The following is a 21,755-nucleotide window of genomic DNA, read 5'->3' on the forward strand; positions in this document are numbered from 1 at the left end:
AAACAGAGGTGCCTTCCTCCTTCATACATTTTTGTGGATTTCTCTGCAGCTCAGCAGCTTTGGACATGGCACTCTGCAAGATTAATAAGGCATGCAACAACCTAGTACGGTGAGATTCCTCTCTTTTTTCATTATTATCACAAAGGGTTCATTTTCATGTCTACTTCCACTACAAGATTATCGGGAACAACATTTCCCAATAATCCTTCAATCTAATAAGGCTGCCGGTCACCAGATAAATAAGCAAAATGCTCCTTCGTCAGGTGAAATGATCTTTGTGCTACGATCATTGTTCTCGGCAGCACTTTATCCTGTGTCAACAGAACGTGCACTGCAAAGAACAGTGGCAGGCTATGCTCATTGAACCATCTATTACAGATTGTTCAGTGCACATAGTTTTCCGTGGCCAGCCTATGTAAATCAACTATTAAGTGACCCCCCAGTCAGCGACTAGTAGCTGATCAGCTGATCGGCAGTCGTTTAGTGTTGCCGGTAGGTTCGTGTAAGTGGACCCCTTTAAAGATGGCTTGCATGTAGTGTTATTTTTCTCATAAGGAAGGTTTTCTTTTGAGGCCATATGATAGCTCTTGCGCATTCAGTAGCCACTGCAGGCCCAGGATTAAAACCCATTTACATGGGACACTTATCAGGAATCAGAGTTCCCAGTTCCCCCTGTCTAAACATACTGCAATCACTCAATAAAAATGAAAAACGCTCGTTTGTTGGGTTCAATGATGTTAAGGTACTGTCACACTTAGCGATGTACCAGCGATCCCGACCAGCGATATGACGCGGTCAGGATCGCTGGTGCATCGCTAAGTGGTCGCTAGTGAGCTGCCACACAGGCAGATCTCACTAGCGACATCGCTGGGGACGGGGATCGCTACTTACCTGTCACACCAGGCGATCCTGCGTCCTCCCGCCCGGCTCCACGCGTCGCTCCTCGTCACAGCAGGAAGCGCCACAGGAAGCTGACGACGAGAAACAGTCCTGAACGTTCTCGCGCGATCAGCGATAACCAGCGGGGGAGCCGGTCGGAGGTAAGTATCAGACATAGCGATATCGCTAGCAATATCGCTATAACGTCACTAGTTATAGCGATATTGCTAGCGATATCTCTTAGTGTGACATGCCCTTAAAACAAGGTTAAAAGTCATCAATCTTGGCAGCACATCGCCCTGTGTAAACAAGACGTGCTGCAGATAACATGATGTCCTATGTGCACTTAGTGATTGTGTTAATGAACATTCTGTAGTAGAATCGTCTTCTGACAGTCTAAACAGGCTTGCATGTAGCTGATCGTCAATCGTTTATAGGCTGCAATCGTCACGTGTAAATCTACCCTTAGTTTCTTCTGAGGATGCTCAATTATAATAAATAATCGTGCAGTAAAATGACAGATTGCAGTGACCATAGTGCAGCCACAAAGTCTCGTTATCAAGAAGAAGTCATATGCAAATTGAAACGATCCCAAAAATTCATACAATATTCACTGTGAAGATCTGGCTTGAATTTTTTCAACTTTTAAAGATAAACATCGCTGATCTGAAGGTTTTTTTTGCTGTCATCTGATTTTTACCACTCTGCAACATTTCCTTTAATGGTACAATCTCTGCTACAATCCCTGCTTGCTGTCATCCGATATTTACCACTCTGCAACATTTCCTTTTATGGTATATAACAGTGCCTGCTGAATATTTGCTAAATTCATTTGTTGCATTGTACTCAATACTTACTGCTGTATATCCATGTTGGGGCCTGTAGAGATGTTAACAGGTGCAAGGTGTTACCAGCAGATGGATGTAGCCAGGCCCTGTGCCTTTGATTGTCTAACCTCCCCTGGTGTGCTAGCCAATTGCTAATTCATCCCAAACCAGTTACCACAATCCTTCTCACATGATCCTCTACTCAATCCTATATATTTAGTAGCATCCTAAGGGGGGGCACGTGTGTGGGGTCTGGCATGCGTATTTCTGCAGCATAAGTATCACTGTAGCAAAAGTATAGTGTCAAGAAGCTGCGGTTATTTCAACGGCAGTTAGTCATGGCAGGAGTAAGGACCCTACAGTATGTATCTCTTTTGGGTATGTCTGCTGATTAAGCAATTCTTATTACTTGGATCTAGTTTTGCTATTAACCCTCTTACTCCTTCACCATGTTTACATATGCCCTCACAATGTATGCTCCGTTAATCCTCACTCTCCTTCGTTATACCGAAACCCCAGCACCCTCTACCTAAATAATCATCTCCCCTTCCCTCTTACCTCCCCACCTGACCTCCTCTGCTGACCTGTTCCTCAACCTCAAATCTGTCCTAATAAAACATAAAACAAGCCGCCCACTCTCCTTCTCCCACCTGCTCTCCCTTTCTCTGCTTCTCCTCACTGCTGGCGACATATCTCCCAATCCTGGACCCCCCCCAGCTCATACCTCCTACCGCAGGCTTTCCAAAGTATAACCCGTGCCATTGGCACCCACCCCTTGATCCATCTCTCTGGAGCACTCTGGAATGCCCGCTCCATCTGCAATAAGCTTCATGTGATTCATGACCTCTTTCTCTCTCACAATCTTGCCTTCCTTGGCCTCACAGAAACATGGCTGACACCCACTGACACCGCCTCCCCTGCTACGCTGTGTTACGGCGGCCTCCACTTCACCCACACTCCTCGCCCTGGCAACAGACACGGTGGAGGAGTGAGCCTTCTCCTTTCCTCTAACTGTAACTTTAACCCAATCCCACCTTTTCCCTTCCTAATCCTCCCCTTTTTTGAAGTCCACTCTGTCCGCATCTACTCTCAATCCAACCTCCAAGTGGCCGTCATATACCGATCTCCAGGCCGACCACTGCCTTCACTGACCAATTTTCTACCTGGCTTCTTCACTTTCTTTCCACTGACATCCTCACTATCATCATGGGTGACTTCAACATCCCCACTGATACCCTTCAGTCAGCAGCCTCCAAACTCCTGTCCCTTACTTCATCCTTTGGACTTACTCAGTGGTCCTCCTCAGCCACCCAATCAGACGGACATACATTAGACCTGGTCTTCACCCGCCTCTGCTCTCTATCTAACTTCACCACCTCTCCTGTTATGATGAGTCACCGAAGGAGGAAAAAACAAAATACCAGCTAAGTCCAGAAAAAACAGAGAGGTTGGCAGCTATCGGATTGCAGACCCCTGAACCTATCCACAACAACTAGCAGTAGCCGTGGGGGGTTCCTACGGTGCCCTAGACCCCTCGATCACAGCCAGAGAGCTACATAGCCTAAAGACAGAAAGGGGAAAAACTAAACTGCCCCAGAGCAGACCCCAAAGCAATAGGAAGCCCCCAACATATAATGACGGTGAAGCAAGATGAAAACACTAACACAGATATAAAGATAGGTTGAGCAAATGATGGGGCCCAAGCTAACTACATAGGACAGGATAGGAAAGCTGCTGTCTGCCATCAGCAAAAACCCTATCAAAATGAGCCAACCGACTGATAGGAAAAACTGGCCCTGAAGTCGCTAGGCTTCAAAAGACTATATCAGCACTCAGGTATATTCTGAAGACAGAGCAAAAGATCAACAGATCAGAGACAAAAATGGAATTCAGCTCACCCCCGGCCGGGGATGGCAGAACTCCCAAAAGACAAGGCAAAACAAAAACAAAACTGAAGAGTACAAATCAGAGCAGAAAAACTTAGCTTTGAGACGCAGGAATCAGACTGGTCTCCAAGAATCCAGCAGGAAAATCACCAGCCAGGAAGAAGGGCGTCGGCAGCCTTATATCCAGTCCTCAATTCCAGCCACCCAGTTATCATCTAGCTGCCCAGGTGTTTGGTAATCAGTCTCACTACCTTCCTTCACCAGAGGAGGGAGTTCATCAGACCTCAATGATGAAGGAAAAAATGAACTCACAACAGTACCTCCCCCTTGAGGAGGGGTCACCAAACCCTCATCCATGCCACCAGGGCGATCCGGTTGAGCCCGATGAAAGGCACGCACCAATCTTTCGGCATGAATATCAGAGGCAGAGACCCAGGAATTATCCTCCTGACCATAACCCTTCCTCTTAACCAAATACTGGAGTCTCCGTCTAGCCAGACGGGAATCCAGTATCTTCTCTACCTCATATTCCATGTTACCTTCAACCAAAATAGGGTCAGGAGGTGCCACCACAGGAACTACTGGTTCAACAAACCTCTTCAACAAGGACTTATGAAACACATTATGAATTTTAAATGTGACAGGAAGAGCCAACCGAAAAGAGACCGGATTAATAATCTCCAAAATCTTGTAAGGTCCAATAAATCTAGGCTTGAACTTAGGAGAAGCCACCTTCATAGCGATATTTTTTGATGACAACCAAACCATATCACCCACCTTAAACTGGGGACCAACGGTCCTACGCCGGTTGGAAAACTGGTGGGCCTTTTCCTGGGAGAGAGACAACTTATCCACTACTTGGTCCCAGATCTGGTGCATTCTCTCCACCACAGTGTCAACACCTGGGCAGGCAGAAGGCTCCACCTGCCCTGAAGAAAATCGAGGGTGAAAACCAAAGTTACAAAAAAAAAGGTGACATCAAAGTGGCAGAACTAGCTCTATTATTTAAAGCAAATTCGGCCAAGGGCAAAAATGAAATCCAATCATCCTGATCGGCAGAAATAAAACATCTCAAATACGACTCCAAAGTCTGGTTTGTTCTCTCCGTCTGCCCATTGGTCTGAGGGTGAAACGCAGCGGAGAAAGACAACTGAATTCCCAGCTTGGAACAGAAAGTCCCCCAAAATCTAGACACAAACTGAACTCCTCTGTCAGATACAATGTTCTCAGGAATCCCGTGCAAGCGAACCACCTGTTGCAAAAACAAGGGCACCAGCTCAGAGGAAGATGGCAACTTAGGGAGTGGTACAAGTGGTACAAGTGGTACTTAGAGAATCTATCACAAATCACCCAAATAACAGTCATTCTCTGAGAGACAGGCATATCAGAGATAAAATCCATTGAAATATGGGTCCATGGCCTCCTGGGCACCGGCAAAGGCATCAACAACCCACTAGAGCGAGAACAGCGTTTAGACCGGGAGCAAGTCCCACAGGACTGCACAAAATTCCTGACATCACGAGACAAGGCGGGCCACCAAAAAGACCGACTCACCAGATCTCTAGTACCAAAAATACCTGGATGACCAGCCAATGCAGAGCAATGAACTTCAGACATCACTCTCCCTCCACTGGTCAGGAACATACAACCTTCCACTGGGACAACGCTCAGGTTTGTCCTCCTGAAACTCTTCCAGAGCACGTCTCAAATTGGGCGAGATGGCAGAAAGAACTACCCCCTCGCCTAAGATGGTAGCAGGCTTAGTCACAACAGGAGAATCAGCAAGGAAACTCCTAGAGAGGGCGTCTGCCTTGACATTCTTAGTGCCCGGAAGAAAAGAGACCACAAAATCAAAACGTGTGAAAAACAAGGCCCACCTAGCCTGTCTAGGATTCAAGCGCTTGGCCGACTCCAGGTAAATCAAATTCTTGTGGTCAGTAAGGACCACGACTTGGTGTTTGGCTCCCTCCAACCAATGTCTCCACTCCTCAAATGCCCATTTCATGGCCAACAGTTCCCGATTCCCCACATCATAGTTACGTTCGGATGGGGAGAACTTTCGGGAAAAGAAAGCACAAGGATTCATTTTAGATGTCACAGGATCTTTTTGGGACAACACCGCTCCTGCACCAATCTCAGAAGCGTCCACCTCCACCTGAAACGGGAGTGAGACATCAGGTTGCCGCAAAACAGGAGCAGAAGTGAATCTTCGCTTCAGCTCCTGAAAGGAAGAAACAGCCTCTGGAGACCAATTCAGCACATCAGCACCCTTCCTAGTCAAATCCGTCATTTGGCTTGGCAATACCAGAAAAATTAGCTATAAATTTCCGATAAAAATTAGCAAAACCCAAAAACTTCTGGAGGGCCTTCAAAGAAGTGGGCTGAACCCAATCATAAATGGCCTGTACCTTGGCCGGGTCCATTTCAATAGTTGACAGAGACAAAATAAATCCCAAAAATGAAACCCTCTGTACCCCAAAAAGGCATTTCGATCCCTTGACATACAGGGAATTCTCCCTCAAAATCCGGAACACAGTCCGAACATGTTCCACATGAGAGTCCCAATTCTTGGAGAAGATCAAAATATCATCCAGATAGATAATCAAAAATGTATCCACAAAGTCTCGGAATATATCATTCATGAAGCACTGGAAGACAGAAGGGGCATTAGTGAGCCCAAAAGGCATCACCAGGTACTCAAAATGTCCCTCCGGAGTATTAAACTCCGTCTTCCATTCATCCCCATGCTTAATGCGAATAAGATTATACGCCCCCCTGAGGTCAAGCTTGGTAAACCAGAAAGCACCTTTAACTCTGGAGAATAGATCAGAAATCAGGGGTAACGCATACTAATATTTAACAGTAATTTTGTTGAGGGCACGATAGTCAATACAAGGCCTTAATGAACCATCCTTTTTAGCCACGAAAAAAAACCCAGCACCTAAGGGTGAAGAGGATGGTCTAATATGACCCTTCTCCAATGCCTCCTTAATATAGGATCGCATAGCCTCGTGCTCAGGTACAGATAAATTGAAAAGCCGACCCTTGGGGAATTTACACCCCGGGTTCAGCTCAATTGCACAGTCATAACTCCTATGAGGAGGCAAAGACGCAGACTCATTCTCACTAAATACATCATAAAAGTCAGCCAAATAGTCAGGAACATCATGCGACTGGGGAGAGGTGGAGAAAACAGGAGCATCACTAAGGGCACACCGACAACCCCAACTCACCACAGACAAAGATTTCCAATCCAGAACTGGATTATGGATTTGCAACCAGGGAAACCCCAGAACGATGGTATCATGCAAATTATGCAACACAAAATATATGCAATTTTCTTGATGGTCTGGGGCGACCCGCATTACCACCTGGGTCCAAAACTGAGGTTTATTCTTCACCAAAGGAGTAGCATCAATACCCCTCAAAGGGATAGGCGTCCGCAGAGGTGTCATAGGAAATCCACAACGTTTAGCAAAATCCAAGTCCATCAGGTTCAGAGCTGCTCCTGAATCCACAAAAGCCTTGGCGGAAAATGTGGACAAGGAGCAGATCAGAGTAATTGCCAGAAGAAACTTAGGTTGAACACCACCCACAGAAAACGTGTGTACACAACGTTTCTCTCGTTTAGGGCAGACAGAAATAATATGCGAGGTATCTCCACAAAAAAAACACAGCTTATTACGCCTTCTGAACTCCTGACGTTGCACCCTAGACAAAACTCTATCACATTGCATAGGTTCAGACATTTGTTCAACAGGTGGCAACATCTCTCGTGTAGTTTTGAGTTCACGTAAACGACGATCCACCTGAATGGCTAATGACATAGAATCGTCAAGACCAGAGGGAACAGGAAATCCCACCATAGTATCTTTTACAGTTTCTGACAAACCCTTCCGAAAGAAGGTTGCCAAGGCACCATCATTCCAGGTAGAAAGGACCGCCCACTTTCGGAATTTTTGACAGTACAACTCTGCCGAATGCCGACCCTGGCTTAATGCCAACAGGGTCTTTTCAGCCTGATCAATAGCATTAGGTTCATCATACAACCCCAAGGCTTGAAAAAATGCATTCACATTATTCAGAATAGGATCATCAGGTTTCAAAGAAAACGTCCAATCCTGGGGATTGCCGCGCAGCAAAGAGATGACAATTTTAACCTGCTGTGCGGAGTTCCCCGACGAGTTAGGCTTCAAGGCAAAAAATAATTTACAATTATTCTTGAAATTCAAGAATTTAGACCGATCCCCAAAAAACACATCAGGAGTAGGAATCTTTGGTTCAGCAGCATGTGAATGAGCAAGATAGGCGGAAATTCCCCGCACTTCAGCAGCGAGCTGCTCCACACGATCAGACAATTGCTTCATCTCCATTGAGAGAAAAATTCCCCCTACGGCCTCAGAGATATAGAGGAAAAAATATGCACACACAAAAAAAAAATTCTGACACTTTTTCCTTTTTTCAATTCTCTCCTGCTATTGAGTACCCTAGGATCTGCGGTATGGCTGGTGATTCTGTTATGATGAGTCACCGAAGGAGGAAAAAACAAAATACCAGCTAAGTCCAGAAAAAACAGAGAGGTTGGCAGCTATCGGATTGCAGACCCCTGAACCTATCCACAACAACTAGCAGTAGCCGTGGGGGGTTCCTACGGTGCCCTAGACCCCTCAATCACAGCCGGAGAGCTACATAGCCTAAAGACAGAAAGGGGAAAAACTAAACTGCCCCAGAGCAGACCCCAAAGCAATAGGAAGCCCCCAACATATAATGACGGTGAAGCAAGATGAAAACACTAACACAGATAGAAAGATAGGTTGAGCAAATGATGGGGCCCAAGCTAACTACATAGGACAAGATAGGAAAGCTGCTGTCTGCCATCCGCAAAAACCCTATCAAAATGAGCCAACCGACTGATAGGAAAAACTGGCCCTGAAGTCGCTAGGCTTCAAAAGACTATATCAGCACTCAGGTATATTCTGAAGACAGAGCAAAAGATCAACAGATCAGAGACAAAAATGGAATTCAGCTCACCCCCGGCCGGGGATGGCAGAACTCCCAAAAAACAAGGCAAAACAAAAACAAAACTGAAGAGTACAAAGCAGAGCAGAAAAACTTAGCTTTGAGATGCAGGAATCAGACTGGTCTCCAAGAATCCAGCAGGAAAATCACCAGCCAGGAAGAAGGGCGTCGGCAGCCTTATATCCAGTCCTCAATTCCAGCCACCCAGTTATCATCTAGCTGCCCAGGTGTTTGGTAATCAGTCTCACTACCTTCCTTCACCAGAGGAGGGAGTTCATCAGACCTCAATGATGAAGGGAAAAATGAACTCACAACACTCTCCTTTCCCTCTATCCAACCACCATCTACTCACTATCTCATCCATGTCCTCCTCTCCTGTCACCCATGTCCAGCAACATGCGCACCCCCGCAGAAACCTTGCACACCTAGACACCCACATGCTCTCTGACTCAATTCTACAACTGGCATCCATATCCTCACTCCACGACACAGACAGTGCCACTACTTTCTACCAGGCCACTCTCTCATCAGCTATTGAAACGGTTGCCCCTCTTGTTCATGGCAGAGTGCGACGTACCAACAGGCAACCCTGGCACAATAACACCACTAAAAAGCTCCGGCAATTGTCCAGGGTTGCAGAGCAGCATTGGAAGAAAACAAATTCGCAAGATGACTTCACTGCATTCAAACAGGCAACATTCACTTTCAAATCTGCCCTCATCTCTGCTAAACAGGCCTACTTCACAACCGCTCGTATCTTCCCTATCATACAACCCCAAACAGTTATTCAAAACTTTAAACTCCCTCCTCCGCAAACCACTTCCCCCTCCAACCTCCCTCATCTCCGCTGAGGACTTTGTCACATACCTCAAAAATAAGATCGACCAATCAAGGCAAGTCTTCATTGTTCACCCACCACAACCCCTTTGTATACCAGACAATGCCGAAACCCCATAACCTTCCTCTACAACATCACTGAAGGAGAGCTTAATTGTCTCCTCTCCAAATCACAACCTGTGCACTTGACCCCATCCCACCTCCTCCCCAACCTCACCACCACTATTATCCCATCCCTAACCCACCTCTTCAAACTATCACTAACTTCCAGTACCTTCCCTTCTGCTTTCAAACATGCCACAATCACGCCTATCCTTAAAAAGCCAACCCTCAACCCAAACGCTATGTCCAGCTATCGCCCAATATCGCTGCTCCCATTCGCTTCCAAACTCCTGGAGCTGCACGTCCATGCTGATCTTTCCTCCCACCTTTCATCTAACTTGCTCTTTGACAATCTACAATCTGGTTTCCGCCCCCATCATTCCACTGAGACAGCCCTGACCAAAATTACTAATGACCTACTTACAGCCAAAGCCAACGGACAATACTCAATACTCCTGCTTCTAGACCTGTCCTCTGCTTTCGACACAGTTGACCACTGCCTCCTACTACAGATCCTCTCCTCCTTTGGCATCAAAGACCTCACCCTATCATGGAACTCCTCATACCTTTCCAACCACACATTCAGCGTCTCTCACTCCCACACTACCTCCTCATCCCCCAAGGCTCTGTTCTAGGACCCCTACTCTTTCTTTATTCTTTATTTTTTTTTTTATATAGCGCTAACATATTCCGCAGCGCTTTACAGTTTGCACACATTATCATCACTGTCCCCGATGGGGCTCACAATCTAAATTCCCTATCAGTATGTCTTTGGAATGTGGGAAGAAACTGGAGTATCCAGAAGAAACCCACGCAAACACGGGGAGAACATAAAGATGTTGTAGATGTTGTCCTTGGTGGGATTCGAACCCAGGGATCCAGCACTGCAAGGTTGCAGTGCTATCCACTGAGCCACCGTGCTGCCCTACTCTTCTCAATCTATTATACACTTGGCCTGGGGCAACTCAAAGTGCCACGGATTCCATTACCACCTTTATGCTGATGACACTCAGATCTACCTCTCTTGCCCAGATGTCACCGCTCTGCTGTCCAGAGTCCCGGAGTGTTTATCAGCCATATCCTCCTTCTCCTCTTGCTTCCTCAAACTCAATGTGGACAAATCTGAACTCACCATCTTTTCCCCATCTCACAGATCTTCCTTACCTGACCTATCAAATCATAATTAACGACATCACGCTTTCCCCTGTACCAGAAGTCCGCTGCCTCGGAGTAACCCTTGACTCTGCTCTGTCCTTCAAACAACACATACAAGCTCTCGCCACCTCCTGTGACCTACAGCTCAAAAATATCTCCAGAATCCGTCCTTTCCTCAACCCTCAATCTGCTAAAATGCTTGTGCATGCCCTCATTATCTCCCTCCTCGACTACTGCACCATCCTTTTCTGTGGCCTCCCTGCTAACACCCTCGCACCTCTGCAGTCCATCCTTAACTCTGCTGCCCAACAAATTCATCTCTCTCCTCGCTACTCCTCCACTTCTCCCCTCTGCAAATGTCTTCACTAACTCCCATTCCCTCAGCGTATCCAGTTCATATTACTAATACTGACCTACAAGGCCATCTATAACCTGTCTCCCCCATATGTCTCTGAACTAATCTCCCGATACTTTCCCTCTTGTAATCTCCGGTCCTCCCAAGACCTCCTTCTCTCCTCCACACTTATTCGCTCCTCACCCAACCGCCTCCAAGACTTCTCCCGAATATCCCCCATCCTCTGGAATTCTTTGCCCCAACACGTCCGACTATCAACCACATTCGGATCCTTCGGACGGAACCTGAAAACCCACCTCTTCAGGAAAGCTTACAGCCTGCAATGACCCTGCTACCTCCTTACCACTACCAGATATATCGCCTCAACCAACACCGGAATTGCTGCAACCCCCCAACCTACTGTCTCCTTCCCCACCATCCTGTAGAATGTAAGCCCGAAAGGGCAGGGTCCTCTCTCCTCTGTATCAGTCTGTCATTGTTAATTTGTTTACTGTAAGTGATATCTGTAATTTGTATGTAACCCCTACTCATGTACAGCACCATGGAATCAATGGTGCTATATAAATAAATAATAATATAGATACAAATAAATTAGAAAAGGAAGCGAATAATAGACTTACTGAGGCTGAGATACGACGATCTGTGGCTTTTGCTTAAGCGATAGCGTCACTTGTCCTTGAGTGGATTCAGGAGATGCTTGAACCTTCTTTGGAACTGACTGTGGGGCTGCCTGTTGAGGAATGGGCCGTGGCGGAGGGGCTGGAGCGCCTGCACCCTGACTATATGTACCTGTAGAAGACGTGTCTTGGGTAGCCCTCTCTTCACAAACTTTTCCTTTAGTTCCAGGTTTGCAAACACAAAGATGTGGACGTAGGCACATACCACCATTCTGACATGGTGGAGAACAATTTGCTGTTGAAGAAAAAAGACAAATATAAATAAGGCTGACAACAGCAAAGATTAACAACCTAATTATTTTAAAAGTGGAATAACAACTGTTATAAATAGGACCGTGTGAAAATGTATTTATACCCAGTGAATTATCCACATTTTTTTGCATTACACCCACACACATAAATGTACTTTATTCGGATATTATATGATATACCAACACTAAATAGCAAGTATGTGTAAAGGAATGGACACATGGTTTTCTAAGGCTAAGTTCACATTAGCGTCTCTGTGCGCAGCAAATCATCTGCCTGCACAAAAGCGTGCCAAAATGCATTCAAACACATGGTTACGCATCAGCTTACACACGACGCGAAAAAAAAACGCTGAGTGTGCATGCGTTTTTGCATGCGTTTTTGTTTTTTCAGCGCATGCGTTCGAATTTTCAAATAATTTTGTAATGCGGCAAATGCTGTTCCAGGAGAATTTCCTTGACAAAAGCCACACCCAATGGGAGTGTCTCATGGGGAATCTGTATATATAGACCCTACACAGATGAAATCCTCATCTTTTGCTGCTGTATATAGCTGCAAGATGGATCTTGGCATGGCGTGCTTCTATCGTAATCTGGTTTTGGAGTTGAAATTGGCTGTTGCCTTTGCTGTGACTTGTGAAGAAGAAAGAAGAAGAGCAAGAAGGAGAAGACGTAGTCATCGCTACTGGCAACACCCCATCATTGAAGTCTGAAAGAGCCGTGGTGCCTACCACTCGTTGTACACCGAGCTGCGTGAAAACCCGGAGAAGTTTTTCGAATACATGAGGATGTCAGAACAGAGCTTCGATGATTTGCTGCAACGTGTCCGAGGATCCATCACCAGGCAGGACACACAACTACGTCGAGCAATTCCTGCTGAGGAACGTCTGTAGGTGTCCCTGAGGTAGGTAATTTTGAAAAATAAACAAATATCGTTTGTATTATTGTTATAAAAGCCATATACTGATTTTTTTTTCTATTTTCTGTTCGGCAGATTCCTGGCTACCGGAGAGACCTTAAGATCTCTACATTTTCAATTCCGGATTGGAGTGTCCACCCTTTCTGGGACTGTTGGAGACACCTGCCGTGCTTTGTGTGCTGTTCTGCATGCAGAATTCCTCCCCCAACCCAAAACTGAAGTCTGGCTGTAAAATGCTGCAAAATTCAAGGAAATTTGTAATTTTCCAAACTCTATGGGGGCTGTGGACGACAAACACATTCGGATTATGAAACCTGCTGGAAGTGGATCCGAGTATTTAAATTACAAAAAATACTTTTCGATTGTTCTCATGGCGATTGCAGATGCTGAGTGTCGATTTGTCGCCATTGACGTTGGCTCATTTGGACGAAGAAATGACTCACAGACTTTCAAAAACTCTGACATGGGCCAAAGTTTGTATGGTAATAATTTTAATTTTCCACCACCACAACCTCTTCCGAACACTGAAGGACAGCCAATGGCGTTTGTTGTGGTTGGAGATGAGGCGTTTCAAATGTGTGCCAACCTCAAATAACCGTACTCGAGTTGGGACTTGAATCACACCAAAAAGGATTTTCAACTACCGACTGACAAGGGCACGAAGAACTGTGGAGTGTGCCTGTGGTTTGCTGGCATCTAAATGGCACATTTTGGGAACACCAATCAATCTAAAAACTAAGACAACTGATTATGTGGTCAAAGCGTGTGTTGATATGCACAATTAGATCCTGGCAAAAGAGCGACAACAATTAGAACTTAACGAACTGGTTGCTAGCACTTTGCAAGATTACCATGATCACCCTCTGAGGACTATAGTGGAAGATGCCCAGATGAGGGATTAGTTTGCTGCTTACTTTGTTTCGGACATTGGACGTCTTGCATGGCAAGACGATATGGTTTAATGCACTTTAAGTAAATGTTATATGTTTACTGACTTTACTACTAGTAAAACACCTCAAGCTAAACACCCGCTACAACCCAACTCAACAATACAATACAAAAAATGCATTTTGCAGGTGGTGAAATCATTTCCTGGACATGATTAGTTTGAAGAACGCATGCGTATCGAACTCATGCGTACGCATGTCCTTGATTTCATGTCACCCCCCCTGGCTTTTCAATGATGTATTTGGGATTTTGTGTGTTACCTCATATAAAAGGGTGGTGGCCCACTCTTGCACAGGGGCCCACCAGAGGATTCTCTTGCTCTCCTGTGGGCCAGTCCAAGCCTGGTCATGTGTCTGCAATATTCTGATATCTACGGAACTACTCTGGCAAATCTAAAGATGCCAATTTCCTCTAACAAGATATAATATAAAACATTGTATATTCATTTAAAATACCAATTTAGGCAAAAGTTATGACATGCATGCTTAATTTCCACAGCCACCATTCTGGATACAGCGAAAATGGAATAAAAACAATCATAGAAACTTACTAAAGCTTCCAACAGCTTAAATTTTCCTTTGAACACTTGACATGAAAAGTGCCGAGATCAGCAACATTCACTGCTCCGCACGTCACTGACAGGTTCAGCTCAGGACTCTTTTACATAGTAGTAGGCAAAAACAACAATGATTTTGCAACCCAAATTTCTATGTGAGAGCCAATGTGAGTATGGTATAAAAACACACGTCTCTGCTACATGGCAGGTGTCCTGTTGTTGTACTCCTTCCCAGAACTACAATGTTCCACTACATTGCAGATCTATTGAGCTAGCCGTATAAACACACAGGCACCTTTCTCTCTGGGTTTTTGTTAAATAATTCTAAAGAATAATATTGAGCGATGGGAGTCAACATTATGAGAAAAACTCTATTCATTACAGGCGTGAAATCTGTTCTCACACTTGGGTACAATATGCAGTGAAGTATAACCATCATTTCCTGCAGGACATAGTGTGTGGTCTAAACCACAGAGAATAAATAATTATTGTATCGTTTTATTAACCTGTCACTTAAAAGTTTACGGCATGTAAAAGAAATTTGCTGCTAAAATATAAAAAGACTAATCAATTCCAAATGTACATTAAACCCTAACTATGGAGGGCTGTATTGACTATAAAGGAAGGCAGACACCGGCATAAACTATAGGGCCAATTAAAAAATGAAAGATCAATCATTTCATAACTACTTTTCTCTATTTCTTTGTCCATTTTAGATTTTAGGGTGTCACATCACTTTTGGCTGCTTTTTTTTTTTTTTTTTTTAACAACCAGCTAGCTATGTAGGTTTTGGCTACAAGGAATAAACATCTGTGTCATTTTGTATGACTGATAGCTTCAGGCCCAGATTAAGACTTGCTGATATGTGATGTCTGCAAGTTAAAACTTACATGATTGCTCCTCATTTTCTACTTAAAATGCAATATAAACATATGTACATCTGTTGTTAAGGAGCAAGTAAGGATCAACTGAAACAATATTAATGGTATGCATAGAATTCCTTGATCATTACTTCACAGACATTGCATATAAGATCTGAATTCCTCTGCTTCAAATTCTACCAACCTTCCTAATTCAAGCACAAATGTCAACTGCGCAGCATCGTAAAAGTACTTTGCAAGTCACCATTTCCAATTCAGGGATCAAGAACAGATATGACTTTGTAAGCACGTCCATTGTTGGATTGGTATACAGCTTGCTGAAATCATAACAGGTACATAGGCATATTCAAAGAAAATAGGATTCCTTAATTGTACCTCCAGCAGTTGGTACTTTAGAAGACATGTTGTTCCTAACAACTTCCAAGTTTTCAAAATGCTTTTCCACTGCTTATCTTCAAGTCATCAATGTTCATGGAAATTGTTGGATTCTGTTGTAAGGGGAGGTCAGGACTGTACCCGTGACCAGAGACACTGAAGCATCTGTGTCCCGACCTTCCCTCACAGAAAACTGTATTCCTCTTCTCAGCATACCTGCATCTCCAGGTTCAGGTCCCCCCGGGCACTTCCGAGGTGGCGACAGTCCCTCTTCCAGGCGACCCCCAGTAATGGAGACACAGTCCAGGATAACTTGAACATTCTCTTTCCTCAATACTTCACACGTTACATCCACAGTTGGCACATCATGAAACTCCCTTGTCTCATCTTTCCCTGTTTGCTGTCGCTTCTGTGTGGCACATGTCCGGACCGGACCGTCTTAGACTGCTCTCCAGATCCTTCCTGGCCTAACCTTGCCATGATGACAATTCCTTCTGCTTGTTTCGCCCCAGACTCGAAATCAGTCATCTGGTTTGGTTGCCTCTGGTAAAGCATCTGGCCCGTCTGTACCGTTTTCGTCAAAGCTCCAACTTCCTTCAACTCCTCACTCCAACCGACTCCTGCCCTAAAGGCGCCCACCCAGGCTATGAGTCGCCACATCTTTCTCCTCCTGTACTGGCCCACTGCTATGATGCCCAGTGGCTGTGGATAACGTGGGCTGCAGCTATTAAACGTTGCGTGGCTGCCGACCCGTCCTGGGCCTATAGCCCATGTCGACACGTAGGGCATCCTGGCCCCGTGTGACTAAACTTCCCTAAGATTTGCAGCTTACCATCTGGCAGCCTCTCCTACATTAACCCCCTGTAACCTTACTATGAACTATACCAGCAGTGCACACTAGTATGCCCCCATCTAGTGGTTCCCGCAAGTACTACAGTTACTCTTTGTTATAAAGAACTGCAAACACTATGATGCCCCCTCTATTGTCCGAAGAGTGCAATAGACTTTCCCTACCTAATGAACATAAATATAATACTCGATATTACATAACAGGACATACAATAACACGTACAGGAATGCAACATCATTTACAAAGGTATACAAGAAATAGTAATACATACGAATGTGGCAGTACCATAATTGTGAGCGGTAATACATATTGCTATGTAGCAGTACCACAAATATTAACATAGATATTACAAACATTAGCACACTAAGAACAATTAAAGGAAGGGGAGGAAGGCGGTAATTCTATCTCACCCCCTTACACTGTGCCCACTACAAGCTACCACTATTACTCAGCAGATAGGTGAGCAACGCACCAGCCTGCTCTTAGTCGTGGCATCTTATTGATAAGGTGACTCCATTGCTCAGTCTCTTTATATGGTGTATATGGTGCACAGCTCCAATCACAGTTTCGAGACCATGGTGGCATGAGACATCACTCTCTCAAGACCCCAAAGGCAAAGAGCTCCAACTTTCAGTGCTTGACTAGCAGTTTTCTGATTTCCTGTGTTTGACTCGTTTTGATCTGGACAAAATGTGATCAGACCCAGACCTGACTGTCTAACTACGGTATATCAATATTGCCAACCCTATGTTTTCAACCCAGCCTGCTATCAGCCACCCAATGGTATACTTAAGACTATCCTGGAGACCACAATATAGTTATCCAACTGGCTAAGACCCAACCGTGTAGCAAGGTTAAGGGTGAAGAACAATGATACTTTATACTCTGCCCCTCAGGTAAGGCTAAGTGCCTCCTTTCACCTGACCCAGGCAATAACAGTGTCCTTTGGCTTCTATCTGGCAGGATTGCATTGACATTGTCTATTTTACTTCCTAATTCAAGCACAAATGTAAACTGTGCAGCCTCCTAAAAGTAGAAGAAAGAAAAGCAAACTGCACTGTATAACAGAGGTACATAAAAAAACTATATATCATGCAGAACAACTTTTTTTTATAATTGATCTATATAGATGTTTGATGTCACTGTATATTGTCCATCATAGGCCTCTTAAGAACTGTATAATTCTGATATTAGGCTAGAACGCAGTGTATGTGTAGCCTTAGCCTGTGCCACCCTAATAATAGATTAGAACAATTCCCTGCCCTGCTGCAAAGCTTCTTCAAACCACTTCATGCCCAACTTGACCTCCTCTATTCTCACTGTGCTGCTCCTCACCCATGTCTAAAATACCTGCCACCTGTTATCAAGAAAGTGGAATTGAGGTGCTGTCCTCTCTTGGGCTAGAACTTGTAGGAAACCTCATACACAGATATATGCAGATTCAAAGGTTTTGCTTTACATGATCATTTGCATTTTGCATTGCAAAGTCATCGACCATCTCCTAGAAGGCCAATAAGAAACAGTCCAGGAGTTTTGCAGTAAATATTTATGGTGAGGTAACTAGGAAATTTTTATATGTGAAAATTACCACCAATTTGTGGTTTAATAGAATTGGAAACAAGTACACTGCCCCTTTGTGTCTCTGTATCTATTATCTAGAGAGCATTGCTTTAGATATAAGCTTTTCGTCATCAAACTGTTATAAATCACTAAGTCTCGAGAAATATCCCCACCCTTTAGGAAATGTTAATATTTCCATTTAACTCACCAAGTCCTGACCTCTGTTCAAGCCCTTCTATGGGTCATCATGTTGTAACCAGACATTAACTGAAACTGTGTTTAAAAAGCATGCATCTCCTTTTGTGTTCTTGGGTTAGTTCCAGGGTGGAGTTGCTAAGTCAAACCTCTCTCTTTTCTTGTTTTTGGACCGATTTTTGTTATTAATAGATAAAATTTTCATCCAAGTACAACATCACATTTCAAACATTTTTCCATGTATAAAGAAATTGAGTTTCCTCAAATTCGAAAAGAAGAAGGAAAAAAAAATTGTCAGCTCGGTACTATTGGTAGTAGTTGGTTGTGTACTAGTACTGCAGCACAGTCAAAATTACCTAAAGGGGACTGAACTGCAGGGAACGGTAATACCAGGCACAGTCACAACTAAACATACAAAAGCTGTATGTAGTAAATAATGAAAGCGAGGTAATGGTCGCTGGAAAACCACAGCCCTTTCAGCTGATCAGTGGGGGTGCCAGGAGTGCCAGGGGTGTAACCGGTCACTGACTTAATACTGACTGCCTATCCTATGGATTATTGTCGCAGAAAACTCAATTCAATGGTGAGTTTTACACTACTATTTCTCTTTGCATATCGGGGGTCCGTATTTTTAAAGCCTTCTTTAATTCATGACTTCTGGATAACATTTTTCACGAGTGACCGGGCCAATTTTTTAAAATCTGACATCTGTCACTTTATGTCGCAATAATTCTGGCATGCGTCATCATATCCCATTGATTTTGAGAATGTTTTTTCATGACACATTATACTTTATGACAATGGTAAATTTAAGTTGATATGTTTTACGTTTAGTTAAAAAATATCAGAAATATCACAAAAAACTTTAAAAAATTATAAACTTTCAGACTTTGAATGTATATCCCTTTAAGGCCGGGGTGAGACGTGCGAGAAACTCGCACGAGTCTCGCACGTCAATACCCAGCACTGCCACTGACACTCAGGACCGGGGCGTTCAGCGGCATAGAAATACATGCCACTGAACGCTCTGGTCCGAGTGCCGGCGGCAGTGCCAGGTATTGACGTGCAAGACTCGTGCGAGTTTCTCGCACGTCTCACCCCGGTCTAATTCAGACAGTCGTATCACACAAAAACATTAACAAATATAATTTCTCTCATGTCTGCTTTACATCAGCACCATTTTTGAAATGTTTTATTTTGTTAGCATTTTAGAAGGTTTGATAATGTAGAAGTAATTTTGCATTTTTTTCAAGGACATTTACAAAACATATATTTTGAGAGACCTGTTCAGTGTTGAAGTATCATTGGGGGTCCTATATGTTGGGAAACAGTCAAAAGTGATCCCATTTTAAAAACTGCACCCCTTCACATGTTCAAAATTGCTTTCAGGTAGTTTATTAACCCTTCATTTGCTTTTCAGGAATTAATGCAAAGTGGCATAACAGGAATGAAAAAGTTGATTTTTACCATCTAAATGTTGATAACTTCTGAACAGGCCGTTATAGCCGACAAACTTTAAGACTGTAAGGCTACTTTCACACTTGCGTTTCTTTGCTGCGCGTTTTTTGCGCACACAAACGCATGGAAAAAACGCATCATGCGTTTGTGTGCGTTTTTTTGTGGGTTTTGGTGCATTTTTTTAAAAAAACGCATGCTTTTTTTGCGCATACGTATGCGCACGTATGCGCACCCATAGACTTTAATGGGTGTTTTGCTGTAAAAAAAAACGCATTGCGTGCGCATGCATTTTTTGGGGCAAGTCGGACGCACAAAAAATGCAACAGGATGCATTTTGTGCGCCCGAGCGCACACTACAAAAAAAACGCATGCGCATACAAACGCATGTGTATGTGCGCATATGCGCACCCATGTTAAAGTATAGGGAAAAAACGCATGCTTTTTTTGCGCTAAAACACAGCGCAAAAAAACGCAAGTGTGAAACCAGCCTTATTTGGTCATGAACTGCCATGACAAACATCAGGACCATGCGATCAAGATCTCAGGTTGCCAATGGGGTTGAAGAGGGAGCCCCCACATTCTGTTAACTATTTAGACCCTGTAGTCCCTATTGACAGTAGCATCTAAGGGGTAAATGGCCAGTGTTGCCAACACTGATCGCAGCAAGATGTCAGCTATAGTGTACAGCCGACAGCTGCTGGATTGGCAACTGTCGGAGGATGCTATGAAACAGGATGCATTTTGTGCGCCCGTGCGCACACTACAAAAAAACGCATGCGCATACAAACGCGTACAAACGCATGTGTATGTGCGCATATGCGCACCCATGTTAATGTATAGGGAAAAAACGCATGCTTTTTTTGCGCTAAAACACAGCGCAAAAAAACGCAAGTGTGAAACCAGCCTTATTTGGCCATGTACTGCCATGACAAATATCAGGACCATGCGATCAAGATCTCAGGTTGCCAATGGGGTTGAAGAGGGAGCCCCCACATTCTGTTAACTATTTAGACCCTGTAGTCCCTATTGACAGTAGCATCTAAGGGGTAAATGGCCAGTGTTGCCAACACTGATCGCAGCAAGATGTCAGCTATAGTGTACAGCCGACAGCTGCTGGATTGTTACCTGTCGGAGGATGCTATTCTCTTATATCGCAAGTCAGTAAAAAGATGTATTGGTGGTCACTAAGGGGTTAAATTTCCCATTTTTTTAAAAAAAAAAAAAGGAAGAAGATGCTGTGTTCGGTGTAGTTCCGAAGCATCTTGAGTGAAATTATCATGGGGTTGCCAGAAGTCTGATACAATCAATAGGTCATCAATTCTGTAATATCCTTAGTTGTTCTTAAATAACTACTGTATGTATATATATATATATATATATATATATATATATATATATATATATATATATTAGTATAACCTTTAAAGGGAATCTGTCACCACCGGAACTTATTTGACCTATTAACATGGGCATACAGGTAACAGAAATGTAAAACCTACCTGTATGCTTCACATTAATGGTCTTGATGCTGAGAAATCTTATTTCATTTCCTTACGATAATGATTTCTTCTAGGCTCTGGGGCGTGAGGTGCCAGGAGGAAATCCCTGCCTCCTGTCTGTCATTGTAAAACAACCCCTCTCCCATGCACGTCAGTTACAGCCCCGGAATCCCGCGCCTGCGCTCTGCACTCCCTCAGAAATACATATATATAAAAAACGGGCGCGTTTCGAGCGGTACACTTCTATTAATCATAGCATAGTCAAATAGTCACTATGCTATGATTAAGAAGCGGTGTACTGCTCGAAACGTGTCAGTTTTTTATATCCCCCTGTATGTGTTTTGTTATTTTTTAATGGATCTTTAATAAAAAAAAAATAACTTTTTTATAATACCAGTGGATGTGTGTGATTTCCTTTTCTACTGCCTATAGATATTCAATTGTGAAAGGTTCATGAGTAAAATATAATAAGCAAATTGTGAACTCCATAAAAATATTAATCCTACTGAGGAAACAGATGAACTTCACA

The 21,755-nt window shown here is 43.9% G+C and overlaps 1 protein-coding gene across 4 annotated transcripts in view; it reads right to left on the minus strand.

Moving 5' to 3' along the window:
- Window positions 1–21,755, minus strand: part of LTBP1 (latent transforming growth factor beta binding protein 1) — a 492,758-nt gene that overhangs the window by 393,841 nt on the left and 77,162 nt on the right. For all 4 annotated transcript variants that reach the window (XM_073557607.1, XM_073557605.1, XM_073557606.1 and 1 more), the window contains exon 3: window positions 11,681–11,972. In XM_073557607.1, the coding sequence (XP_073413708.1) occupies window positions 11,681–11,972 (292 nt within the window). The remainder of the gene's footprint in view (window positions 1–11,680; window positions 11,973–21,755) is intronic.

Source organism: Dendrobates tinctorius, unplaced genomic scaffold (assembly GCF_039654945.1).
Source record: "Dendrobates tinctorius isolate UK_male_01 unplaced genomic scaffold, ASM3965494v1 ptg000250l, whole genome shotgun sequence".
NCBI lineage: Eukaryota > Metazoa > Chordata > Amphibia > Anura > Dendrobatidae > Dendrobates > Dendrobates tinctorius.